The 12,559-nt window shown below is 48.0% G+C and overlaps 1 protein-coding gene across 4 annotated transcripts in view; it reads left to right on the forward strand.

Annotated features, from left to right (window-relative positions):
• Positions 1 to 12,372, forward strand: part of MTUS2 (microtubule associated scaffold protein 2) — a 276,013-nt gene extending 263,641 nt beyond the window's left edge. For 2 of the 4 annotated variants that reach the window (XM_082784643.1, XM_082784644.1), the window contains 6 exons: positions 601 to 706; positions 2,395 to 2,468; positions 3,668 to 3,766; positions 4,790 to 4,909; positions 7,251 to 7,348; positions 8,962 to 12,372. In XM_082784643.1, coding sequence (XP_082640769.1) covers positions 601 to 706; positions 2,395 to 2,468; positions 3,668 to 3,766; positions 4,790 to 4,909; positions 7,251 to 7,348; positions 8,962 to 9,178 — 714 coding nt within the window. In that variant the 3' untranslated portion in view covers positions 9,179 to 12,372. Of the gene's footprint in view, positions 1 to 600; positions 707 to 2,394; positions 2,469 to 3,667; positions 3,767 to 4,789; positions 4,910 to 7,250; positions 7,349 to 8,961 lie in introns of those variants that run through there. The other 2 variants (XR_014319556.1, XM_082784645.1) reach the window with 2 other exon arrangements.
• Positions 12,373 to 12,559: the final 187 nt, after the last annotated feature.

The following is a 12,559-nucleotide window of genomic DNA, read 5'->3' on the forward strand; positions in this document are numbered from 1 at the left end:
TCGGGAGGATGTTGTAATTTAGGTCCTGATGGCTTAGTGGGATGCTCGTTTTGCAGTAAAAGGATGATAGATTGCGATTCATTTTATACACTCACTGACGATAATTTCAATGTTTCTTTAGACATAAATATTTTACAACTATAAATAATTCATAGGCACTTTCCATGGAAGTTAATTCACAACCTTGCCATAAAATTCATCGCAGCAGAGAGCCGCAAAGACAAAACCAAGATTCCTCAGAACCAAGCAAGTTTATCTGACCATCAGAGGGAGTCAGGTTATGAATATCATTTAGGTTAATGGATGGATCAGATTTTTCAACATTTTTCCTTTTTTCACTTAAGGGCGTTTTATACCTTGTGCTTTCTTATACACCTCATCCACTACTGTTAAGTTGAAAGAGTGATAACACAAGTAGCTGCGACTACACACTACCACTCAAGGGGTCAGCATGCTGCTTTTGCAATGAATAAGACTGGCTCGTGTGCTGGGATCCTTTTTCTGTTTCCAGCTCACTGCAGCTGCCCAGCAGTGGCCTGTCGGTGTGCTGCAGCATGTCTAACTGTGTGCCTGTGTTTCTGCTCGCTGTCATTGCAACAGGTGGCCGATATCACAGCTGCCCACGAAGCTGCAGTGTTGCAGCTGGAAAACAACCACACCTTGGCCATCGCCGTGCTGCAGGACGAGCACGACTGCGAGATTCGAGGTAAGCAATTTGTCTTGCTCTGGTGCTTTCATGCCGGGTGGCCCACAGGGTTTGAGCAGTGCATACAGCATCTGACTCGCAGCTGAGAGTGTCTGAGGGATCTCTGGGACAAAGACCTGCATGGGTTGCTGAGCACGGAGTCCAGATTCCACCTCACTTCACCAACAGGCTTTTCTCAAGAGCCAGTGTGCCTAATCAGGAGGCTGGAGCTCATTTAACACCCCTCAATATCAGCGCTTAGATGCCTACACTGCTTATGAAAACAGGAATCGTTGTTTTCACCAACTAAAGCCCGGCCGTGCTGAGCAGAACAGAGCCACGCTGCTGCAAGTCTGCACATCAGCACTGTTGTCCTTATTTTTTCCTATGGTTTTTCCATGGGATTTGATGCTGCACCAAATTTCAGTGTCTAAACACGTCTTTGCACATGTTAGCTTGACATTTATCACTCATCTGTACAATCTGCCTTCATTTTTTTTATTCTTCTTCTTCCTATTTTTTTTTCAAAGAAGCACAAGGACCTAATTTTGAATAGTTCTAGTAGGTTTTCCCACCACGTTCCCCAGATAGAGCAGTATTGCTTAGCTGTGCATTGTATCATTTAGATACACAATCCAGAGAGCAATATTGCAATAGTAGCTGAGAACAGCCTGTTCCCCTCTCCTGTAGGCAGAGATGGTGTCGGTAATACCAAATATAAAATTAAAATATATCATTTCGAAAATTACCAAAAAAAAAAAAAAAAAAAAAAAAAAAAAAAAAAAAGGTCCTTGCTTGAGGATATTCAGGTATTCTTATCTGTCCGTTTTTGTCAGTATTTTCTACTGATAAAACCTGGTTATGAAGGTGTTAGGGTCCAAAGCCTGCCCTGTGCTGCTGCTGTGGGTGCCGAGTGCCCTCCTGTGCCTGGAAGGGGCACTGCAAACGCTGCGGGCTCAGCATCACCAATGCAGATCCCCACGGTGGTTGGGGGAAAAGGCGAAAAATAGGGTGTCCGTATGCTAAAAGGCAGCTACCGGACTGAATGCCAGTTTCATGCAGTCGTGTTAGATATTAAACTTTATTCCACTTTGGTTCTGAATTCCAAATTCTGAATTTCAGAATTCCAAACTTCTGGTTATAAATAAACCCAGGGTGACTTATTCCAGTAGTGAAGCCTTTAATTATGTAGTATAAATAGAGGATTTTTTTGTCTCCATGGTCTGGCAGTTTGCTCACTAATGGAGTAAATCTCACAGGTCCTCTGTCACAGCTCCATCATTCGCATTTTTGCATCAGAGTTGCTGGCTCCCCTCTCTATAGCCCCAAAGAAAATCCCAAACTTGTAAATATATCCAATATCAAATCCCTTGACTTGGGGACACTCACTCTGAAGTGGTAAGTTGCCCATTTTCAGACTGAGCCTTTTCAGATCAGAGCTCCTGGGAGCTGGCACTTCTCAGTGGTCCTGAAAAATTAGAATTTGGCCACCTAGAAATAGAGGTGCCTACCATCACTGAAAGACCTGGAAATTTTGGTCCTCAGAACAGTTTGCCCAAGACCAAGTACTATATTGCTGCTGGTTTCCTCCTTAACCTCCATGCCCTAAAATTGCTTCCTAAATTGTTCTTGTCTCACCAACTCTGTGCTCTCAGATCCTGGTGTACTGGACTTCACTAAGCAATGTCATGTCTGTGTGTCTTCCGCAGAACTGGTTGCTGCCCACGAACTGGAAAAAACACAATTAAAAGAGAATTTTGAAAAGCTGCGGCTGTCACTCCAGGTTAGCAGTTTCCTTATTTCCCACCCCAAACCGATGGTGCAGAGCTAGGCAAACCTAAAGGGAGGGAAACGCAGCTGGATAAAGCTAAGAAACATCCTTTGCACCTTGCTGACTCTTGCAGCACTGAAGCCAGGAGTTTTTTTCACAATTTTCCCCTCTATGACAGGGAAAAGCTGGCTGTGGTCAGGGTGCACCCCGCACATCGCATCTCTCACACCCCACTAACAGCAAGATTAAGATCATCGCAGCTTTTCCAGCCCCTCTGATAACTCCCTGCTGCTCTTGCTCCCTAGATGAAGCAGTTCTGGGGAGGGGAGGGCAGAAGCATGTCCCCATCACTCATTCTAAGTTTGGAGATTTTGTGTGAACAAGTAAAAATGCCAGAGCAAATAATGTTTGCCCTGTTTGATTTTGTAAAGAGAGATTAATTCATTTTTTTTTTTAACCCTGACCAGTGTATAGCGCTGCATGCAGCAATTGTCACTGCCTCCATGCAGCTTCCACAGTTTGAGGCATGTCAGCAGTTCTGATAAGCACTGATGTAATGCTACGGCTTAGAAATTACAGACATAAAATATATAGGAGTGCTGGCCTCACAGCAGTGGTGACATTTACAGGTGTGGTCTGTGAAAAAGTAGCAGGAATGCCTTCCGTGATAACAGAAATATGGTTGCTTAAAATAGCACGTTGTTCCTGCGGAGAGCTTAGGGACGAAATGGCTGTCACTCAAAGCCCACACCACTAACTCCTCATCACTTATTATCGTGCTAAAAGCCCTCGAGTAGGCTGGAGTTTTGCCTTTGAAGGTGAAGGAAGCAGGAGAGGGTATCTCTACCGCCTGGTTCGGACTCTAGGGGCTGCACAAAAGAGCTCTTTCATGCCTGCAGCATAAATGCCAGCTGCCTTAAGAAAGGGCATGGTTGTTCTTATCTATCCCAAGGTGATGGGGTGATTTAGCATCAGAGATGTTTCATGAAGCCAGCTAGCCGCAGGCACTGCAAGGATTTTGGGATTCCCTGAGGCACTGGGTTGTGGAAAACCCCGCTGAATGTTCAAGAGGCCTTCTGTAAAAAAATCCCACCTGGCAGTGGTTTCTGAGCCTTGTTCAGGTCCTCTGGTGGTTTCACAGTGCAGATTGATTTGTATGAGTGTTTGAGGGGTGATAACCTGGTGGTGTGGTCATTTCTCCTCCCCTGCAGGACCAGATCGACACCCTCACCTTCCAGAACCAGTCTCTGAAGGCCAAAGCAGACCGGTTTGAAGAGGCTTTGAAGAAAAGCACTGAGGAGCAGCTGAAGGTAGATGGCCACTATAATTATAGTCATTGAGATATGTGCTCCTACATGTGGCACACATCACACAGTTAGCCATGGGATCCCAGCACCAGGGACTGGGGCACAGGCCCCAACCAGGACCCCAAATCTTGAGCTCTGGGGAACAATCAACAATCTTAGCCTAGGTCTGAATACACAGAACTCTACCTCAATTTCAGGCCATTTTCAATCATCTTTTGAGTTTATTTCTCCATCTTTTCACCCAAAATATGTTGCTCAGAAGGGGACAACTCCTAAGGAAAGGAGTGCAGGTGTCTGTCTGGCCATGGGAAACAGACAGCATCAGTCCCCTCCATCCCTGCTGCAGTATTTAATATACATGAAAGGACAAATTCTGCTGTGTCACAGTGACTGTAACTCCCAGACAGTTCACTGGAGTGAGTTACAGTCAGAAAAAAAAGAAAAGCTTAAGTCAGCAGCAGTAATTCATCAGTATCATTCAGAGCACATCATCTGCCCGTGAGCTGAATCCCAGTGTTCCCTACATCCAAAGTTCCTGAGCAGAGAAGAGAAATATTAACAGGAATCACTGTTCTTTCTCCCACCACAGGCTTGATCCTTGCTAACAAGCACCATAAAGCAGTGTGGTCAAGGCAGAACACCAAAATTTTTACCTCCGGCCCCCTTGCCCAATATCTGACTCTTTCTGCAATTTTATGGTTGCACTTTTTGCAAGGAAACATCTGTGCCCAGTCATAAAACACCTCATCAGTTCCCAGGCTGTGAGCAGGAATGAAGTTGCCAAATAACGTGGCATCCTATCTTTCTAGCCATGAGGCTGGTCAAGAGGAAGGTACCACTGCTTGTCTGGGATAAAAGGATGTGCTAGGAGACAGGGTGAGGGTTCAGATGGGCTGGGGAGACCCAAGTGCATCTGCCTTTCACAGCACTGAGCCTCCTAAACCATTGGGTAGACTAGGAAGACTTTACTTTATGACTGTAGATGCATTTATGGCCAACATACATAACTTACTGGTTATTTCCTAGATTGCACGAGCTCCATATCTGCACTTAGAAAAAGATCTGAAGAGCTTAAAGCATGTTCTGGAAATGAAGAACCATCAGATTCACGAACAGGAGAAGAAGATAATGGAGCTAGAAAAACAAGTGAGTAGTCATTTTTCCTCCAGAGGAGGCATCCCAGAGGTAGAAAAGTAAAAGTTTGGTTACAGCAGATGAATTCAGAAGGGGTGAGAAAAACAATTGGGGTTGGCGAAGATACAGGCAGAGGGGTCCGTAAATGTCTGTTATGTTTTTCCACTGCCAAACACAGATTATTCTACTATAACATCTCAGGTGTTCACTCAGAAATTGGGATCTTTTCCCATCCCTTTACCCACCCAAGATACCTCTGACTTCTCCCACACAACTGTTGGTCTGTGCTGCATCTCCATGTGGTCAGCCCCTGTGTTAGACAGGGAGGTGAGTGGCAAATGATGGAGGGGGAGCACCGTGGTACTCCAGGGCTTAATTTTGTGCACCAGCCTGCACCCCCCTGCAGGAGCCAGGTGGACATTTAGGGCAAGTGGAGGAAGGTCCAGCTGCTGGTCATGCAGAAATTTAGGGAGCTCCCCTAAATGAATTAGCAATATTCAGCAGTCCCTAGCAAAACTCACACTAGGAATGCTCTCACTCTCTCCAACCTTGAGGTAATGTTGTCCTGCAGACTGCACTGTTTTCTTATCCTTTGCTTGTATGGGTCCCTGAGGAAGAACTCCCCAATTTGCCATAAATTGCACTTTTTATTGGAAAGGGGATTCATTTTGTGCAGGATAACCTGCAGTGACAGTGAGTGCAGAGCGTGGTGACAGGATGAGGCATTACCTCAGCTGGGGAGCCAGGACAGCTGGTTCAGCACAGCGTTCGGCAAGATTTCTTTCCATTTACGGGGAAATCTGAGAAGTCAGATGATTATTTTGCTGAACAGATGCTTGAGTAAGTGGATGTGGAGAAAAAGGTCTCCTTACAGCTGAGATTTGTTAACTGTGCTCCTTCCTCCTGGAGCCAAGCCAGCATCCGAAAACACACACAGTAGAGTTATACTGAAGAAAAAATATATATATTAATACATGTATACATAAAAAATATATATATAATTAATGGCCTACATAGTTTCTGGTCATTTAGTTGCTTTTGCTAATTAACCACATACAAGCTCACAGCCCTGCTCCTGCCCTTTATCACAGTGAAACACTTGGGTTACTGTGGTCCAAGGGTACAGCTGCTTTCTGTTTGAAGGTTTACCTTTATAAGTGTCAGCCACCTACAGGGCTTCTCCAAAGGCTCTGGAAGATGGGGAGCTTCATGAGGGAGCAGGAATAGTTTTAAACTAAAAGAGGGTAGGTTTAGATTAGAGATTAGGAAGAAATTCTTTACTCAGAGGGTGGTGAGACCCAGGCACAGGCTGCCCAGAGAAGCTGTGGGTGCCCCATCCCTGGAGATGTTCAAGGGCAGGATGGATGGGCCAGAGAATCAGCATCATTCTTTACTGTTACCTGCACAGGCTGGAAATCACTGCCTAAAACTGATGCCTCCACCTCAAAGTGTGAGTTATTGCTAACCCCAGTGCACAGCATTTTGATTCTTTCTAAAAGGTAGGGAAATTCAATAACCGAGCTCACACAGAGATAAGGTCGCCCTGCGATATCTTGTTTTCTCCCAAAAGTGTTGGACTCAGCAACATTCAAACTGCAGGGGGAAAAAGATAAAAAAAAAAATAAATAAATAATAATAAAAAAAAAAGAGAGAGAGAGAGAACTGCGGTGATAAAGTGAAGTATGTCAAATTCAAAACTTGTGAAAGACAGGGCGTCTGAAGCCACGCTGCATGCTCATGAACATCTTCGTGATGTTTTCATACACTGCTGGTGACATCCTCAAACTCTGTCCTTGGGCTGTCCCAGGTGCAAGCTACCTACTCCTGGGAGAGGATTCATTTCACCTAATTGCAGCTGTAAGGTAAATGTCTTGTTTAAGGCAATCATTTAACCTGATGCTGTCAGCAGTGGAAAGAAGTGTCTCCAAAGGGCAGCCCGCTCATGCAAAGGCAGCAGCAGTCCAAGGCAGCCCTGGTGGGTAACTCCTTCCTCTCCAGACCCAGGAAGCTGTAATTCTGGCAGTGCTGGCTCCCAGGGGATGGAAGTATGAGAGCATCACAGGGAGAGATGTTTTATTTGGGCTCGGACCCTCCTCCTCAGTTAGAAATAAGGGCTCCTTCAGCTCTGCCTCCCCTCGGAGCTCTGCTGCTGCCCTGCCTACTTCACCAGGATGATAAAGTCAGACCTCCAAATCAAATATGCAGTCAAGATGACCACCTCCATCCATCCAAAGATGTTAGAAGTTGCTCTGGGGACAAATAAAGATAAAGGACAAATCTTCCTGCAGTAGGGTTTGAGATTTCTTCAGACTTTAAAAAAAAAAAAAAAAAAAAAAACCTTCTTTTGTTGCAGGCTGAAAAAAATTTAATCCTGGAAGAAAAAATCACTGTGCTGCAACAGCAGAATGAAGAACTCAGAGCCAGGATTGAGCAAAATACTGTCATAACAAGGTTTGTGAGATACTTGCTGTCCGTGTCAGCTTGGAAGGAGACTGCAGATTTAACTGCCCTAGGCTGACACTTACTTCAGAAGGAGAAAAACTAAGTCTATTTCTCCTGAAAGGGTTTCTTTGTCCTGATCTGCCTGTTTTATTAACAGATCCTTTTTATATCAGGGTTTGCTTATATATCTATACAAAGTCATTCTCATGATTCTGGCATGGTGCTGAGATCACAGTTGCCAGTTGCCACGAACCTCTTTGGTCAGGAAGCAGCGAGGATGGAACGAGATGACCTTTGAGGTCCCTCCAACCCGAGCCTGTATCTATAATGCACATGTCACTGAAGTGGTCACCTTTACGTGACTGGGGAAAATAAATTTTTAAGCTCTGGTGCACCAGACCAGCTAGAGACATCTGTTTGGGGCTGAGTGAGCTGTGCTCTACAAGGGCTGGACTCTCTCCGTGCCTATGACAGTGGCTCAGGTGCCTCTTGGTTTGATGCTTGGCCTCCAGTTGCTGATACCTGCCTCTAGCTGGGTGAAGGGCACCCTCCCTTCCCTGAAATTTGAGGTCAGTGTGCAAAGTCAATTTTTTATTTTTTTCTGATTCTTTGACTCCCCCCCCCCATGGTGGATGCCATGCTGAAGGATGCCGGCAGTGCTGGCTGTGCCAGCTGCCTTTGTCAGTGTCCAAGACACCTCACCTCAGATGACACAGCACAAATTCCCAGCACACGAGGCTTAAAATTAAAAGGAGTTATTTCTACAGCAGGAGCTCCCCTGTGGGCTTCCTCGCGCCGTTTGGACTGTGAGCTCACACCACAGCTGCTTCCCTAATGGGGTCATGAATAGGATCTTTCTCCTCTGCTGGGCAAATCACTTCCCAAAATATTCCAGCAACTCATACTCTTACAGTCCTCTGACTCTGTGAGCTGCTGCTTTGTGGTTCCAGATTTCCAGGGGAGTGGGAGAGGAACAGACACATGCATGGTCACCTAAGCTCCCTTTCTGTAGGAAACTAGGCTAAACAAGCAGAAAACCTTTAAAAATGTTTTTATCAAGATCAGAAATACCACCCCAACCCCATAGAGATGTCTGATGACACAAGAACAGGGAGTCAGCAGTGAATGGCATCTGCTGCAGGCTTCAGGCTGTACCCAGGAAAGGAGCTGGGCAGAATTTAGTGTCAGGGTTGTCCCTGAAGCCCTTTTCCCTCCTGGTCCTGGAAGAGGAGCTCTGGCCAAGGGGCAGCATGGTCAGGGAGCACAAGTGCCTGCTGCCCCAGGGCTCTGGGCTCCATCCCAGCAGCGAGCTGCCTCCACCGAGGCTTGTGGGCACCTTCCCAGGTAGAAACTCTTGTGCCAGTGAGCAGAGACTTTTTTTTTTAAGCAATTTTTGCTCTGCTGTCTGTATGGGAAAACGGACAAATCTTAAGAGCCAGGAGAACGTGGTCAGTGGCGGTGAAAGGGTCCTGAGAAAGCTGTGCCCAGCTCAGGCAGCTCAGCTGCAGCCCTGGGGGCAAGGTGGGATGGCACGGGGGGGGGGGGGTGAGATGGGCAGCATCCTTCACCACCCCCATCTTCCCTCCGCTGAGCCTCACGCGTGGTCTCGCTCCCCTCCCCAGGCAATTATCGGAGGAGAACGCGAACCTCCAGGAATACGTCGAGAAAGAAGTGGAGGAGAAGAAGAGGCTGAGCAGGACGAATGAGGAGCTCCTCTGGAAGCTGCAGGGGGGAGAAGCCGTGAGCCCCGTCAAATCCCCGCCCGCATCCTCCACGGCTTTCTACCGCTGCTCGTCGGGGAACTCCTCCCCAGCCAAAGCCAGAACCGTGCGGCGATGATCTGGCAGTGGCCGTGCTGATGACTCCCCCCCCTGCCTCGTACGCGTTTCCACCCTGCTGAATTTCACCCTGCGAGGAAGCATCGCCATCCGTGGGCGCCCAGGGTTCGTGGCTAGCAAGCATGCTCCGTAGCTGCATAGCTTCACACTAGGCAGGGCACCCGTAGGGTCCCCACGTAGGAGCTCCTGGTTCTGGCACGTTGATTAGGATAGCAAAGAGGACAGCAGAAAATAATAATAATAATTAAAAAAAAAAAAAAAAAAAGGATAGCAAAAAGTTAGGGTAGCGGCGAGTTAGGGTAGCGAACGTTTAGCTCGATGTGTTCACATTTTAACTGTGGTTAGAGCCAGAAGTTGGAAAATACTGAATGAACGGTTCGTCGGACTGAGCTGCTGCTGCAGTATTTCAGGGTAGTCACAAATAGGGTTCCGGCTGTGAATATTTCCGTATGTGTGTCTGTGTTTATAAACCTGTATGTACTGTACCTTTATACCTACGTATAGACGCACACACATATATATGTAGTCGAAGATGTTCCCAATTGCATTTTTTTATATTCTTGGATACTACGAAGTGCTGATATATTTTCATTACAGTCAGCAGTTTTTCTAACTCGTGCCTAAGACTTGTGTCTAAACGAAACGCATTTCTGTTTAGCCTCCCAGGAATATTTATACCCGAACTAGAAGGAAGTTACACAGAAGTAGAAGCACCTTCCAAGCGACCACCAAGTGGTACTCTACGTAACGTGAACACCAGCGACTTTTCAGTTCCCAGACAGTACTGCCTTGAACACCATCACCTTCGCGTTGAGCACCCGATGAGATACGCATGCCATGCACGGCTTTTTAGCTCTCAGCGTCAGTATTGTGGGTGGAGATAGGCTAGAGATGAGAAACCTGAGGTTTTCAGTCAGTCTGGGAGAGGTTAGTGGTTAACGTGAGTCAGTTTTAGAGTCTCGAAACCCTCAGAGGCTTTCATCTTGACCTGTTTAGGAAACAGTCAGAAATCTCTGCTTGGAGGTTAGTGTCCTTTTTGATTTATTTAGAGTCCCGTAAGCAAGAAGGAGAAAATTGCTCCTTCGGTCCTTGACCTTTGCTGGCCAAAAGCATTAGGATGAGCTGTCGGGGCCTGCTTGGGCCTGAAGCACATAGGACTGCATGGGCACAAACGGGATCAGAAGCCTTTTCCTTCCATATCTCCCAATCATTTCGCACCTCCAGATTTTACCCAAACTTACGGAGCACTTTTGAGGTTGATGGAAAAGTCTGGCTAAACTACCTTTAGCTTCTCTGCCTTGAAGCAACAAAATAAAAGCTCGCCCTGGCTGAGCATCGCCCCTGCTTGCCCACGGGGGGCAGGAAGGGCTGCGGGGCCCTTGTGGGCTCCGACAACGAGCATGGGGGAAATGTCCCGTAGCATCAATCAAAATAATAACAATAATAACAATAAAAGGGAGAGCTGTGGGATGGTTTTATGTTCTGCTAGACACAGCTTCGATCACCACCGACAGGCCCGTGGCCCCTGCCGCGGCGCTAACGAGTAACGGTGATCCTTTTGTTGTGTTGTTTCTTTTTTCCTCCTTTTTTAGAGAAATTTATTTTTGTAGAGGCTTTTGCATGATACTGTGATACGTTGAGCATCTTGTTAGGATAGCCCGCTCCACACCGGCTGGCTGTTGAAGTGCAGCACTAGATTTTAGCATGGCCTGCAAGTGCGGCCTGCGAGTCGAATAGCTCCGTGACACCCCGACAGCCACAAAGCCCCTCCTGGCCGGCACCGAGTTCATCACCTTCATCCTTGCTAAATGCACGGGCACCTGCAGCACCGACTGCCTCGCCGTGCCTCGCTCTGCTGATATATTCCTGCCACAATCAGAGGGTACAGCCAGAGCTGGGACCACGATGCTGAGCTTCTCCCAGCTGGACACGGCAGAGCGTATTAGCACCCTGCGATGGGTTGGCCAAGCCCATCCTTTTTTTTTTTTTTAACTTCTTCGTTGTTTTCCTCTATTTCTGGTGCTTTCCTTCTCTCTTTGTTGGCTTAAGTTCATATGCAAGAGATGCTTCCAGCAGCGAATTGGGAGTGGGGCTTCAGCGGTGGGGGAAGGGGGACTGATCCCAGCTCCACCATCGTTTGGTGTCGCTGCCAACCCCTTTCTCATCGGATTTTTGCCTCCCAATCCTGCCTGTCACTGGGTTCTTCCTTGGTGTGGTCCCTCGGGGCTGCCCAATCGCTAGCAAAGCTGTGAGAAGCTCTGCCTGGCCGGGAGGGATCCAGAAAACCTTCCCTGGGGGGACGCAGAGGGTACCTCCTGCTGCTGCAAGCCCAGGAATAGAGAGTTCCCCCCCAAAAAAATATTCCTCTTTCTTGCTCTTCCTCTGTCCTTCTCCTCCTTATCTCTGGGGCCAGGGGCATTCCCAGGGGATGGGGACACCGAGTAACCCTGCTAGTGCCAGGCGGGTGCAAGCCCAGCTCCCAGCCTTTGCTTTTGGGGTCTGGCAACTTCCCATACATCAGAGCCACCATGGCTGCTTCCCCAGTTTTGCAGGAGGGAGGGAAGGCAGGAGGGAGTTTTAGGGCAGGAGGAGGAGGCAGCACGTGCCACGGGCAAGGCTAGCCCCAACGCTGCCCTCCCTAAGCCTCCCTAACACACATCTTCCTCGTCTTCCTCGGGGAGAGGGCACCTGCCAAGTGCCTGGCGAGGACATCCCCGCACAATACAAGCAGGGGGGGAGGCAGAGCAAGGACCCCAGCCTCCTTTTTTCTCTCTTGGGAGATAGAGCTGGGAGTTCAGGCCCGGCATCTCCCCCTGGAAGGGTCTGTGGGTGCTTGGGGTTGGCTCGGAAAATGCATGGGGACAAAGGCCGGCGGTGGTGGCGGGGTTTGGGGGAGGAAGGCAAAGGCTAACGGGTGCAAAATCAGGTATTTTACGTCTCTGCACTGAGCGTGTTTGTGTCCCATGGACACGCCGAGGAGCCTCTGTACAGTTCCCACGCGGTAGGAGCCCTGTGGTCCGGTTTACTCTGTGGCTAACGAGTACAGGAAGAGTTTGTATTATTTGGGTCGCGCTGTACAGATAAGTGTAATATATTCCTGATAATAAACGCGAGCGCCCGCACACGGAAGGGGCAGGCGCCTGAAAACCCGGTGTGTCCTGCGGTGGTTTGTGTGTGCACAGAAGCTGGGGTGAACGAAAGGCAAAGCAAAATCCCATCGGAGCGTGGTAAAGACCTCTCTGAGGTTGGTGTTTGTGGATGAAGGGCGTTTGCCCACCTTCGGCACAGTTTGGGACTTTGAGACCTGCTGAGGTTTGGGGATCAGCTCACCCACAGGTGCTGGAACAAGCTGCGAGGCAGATTTAAAAATCAGGATAAATGA

This window comes from Aythya marila (assembly GCF_965140915.1).
Source record: "Aythya marila genome assembly, chromosome: 1".
In the NCBI taxonomy this organism is placed as follows: domain Eukaryota; kingdom Metazoa; phylum Chordata; class Aves; order Anseriformes; family Anatidae; genus Aythya; species Aythya marila.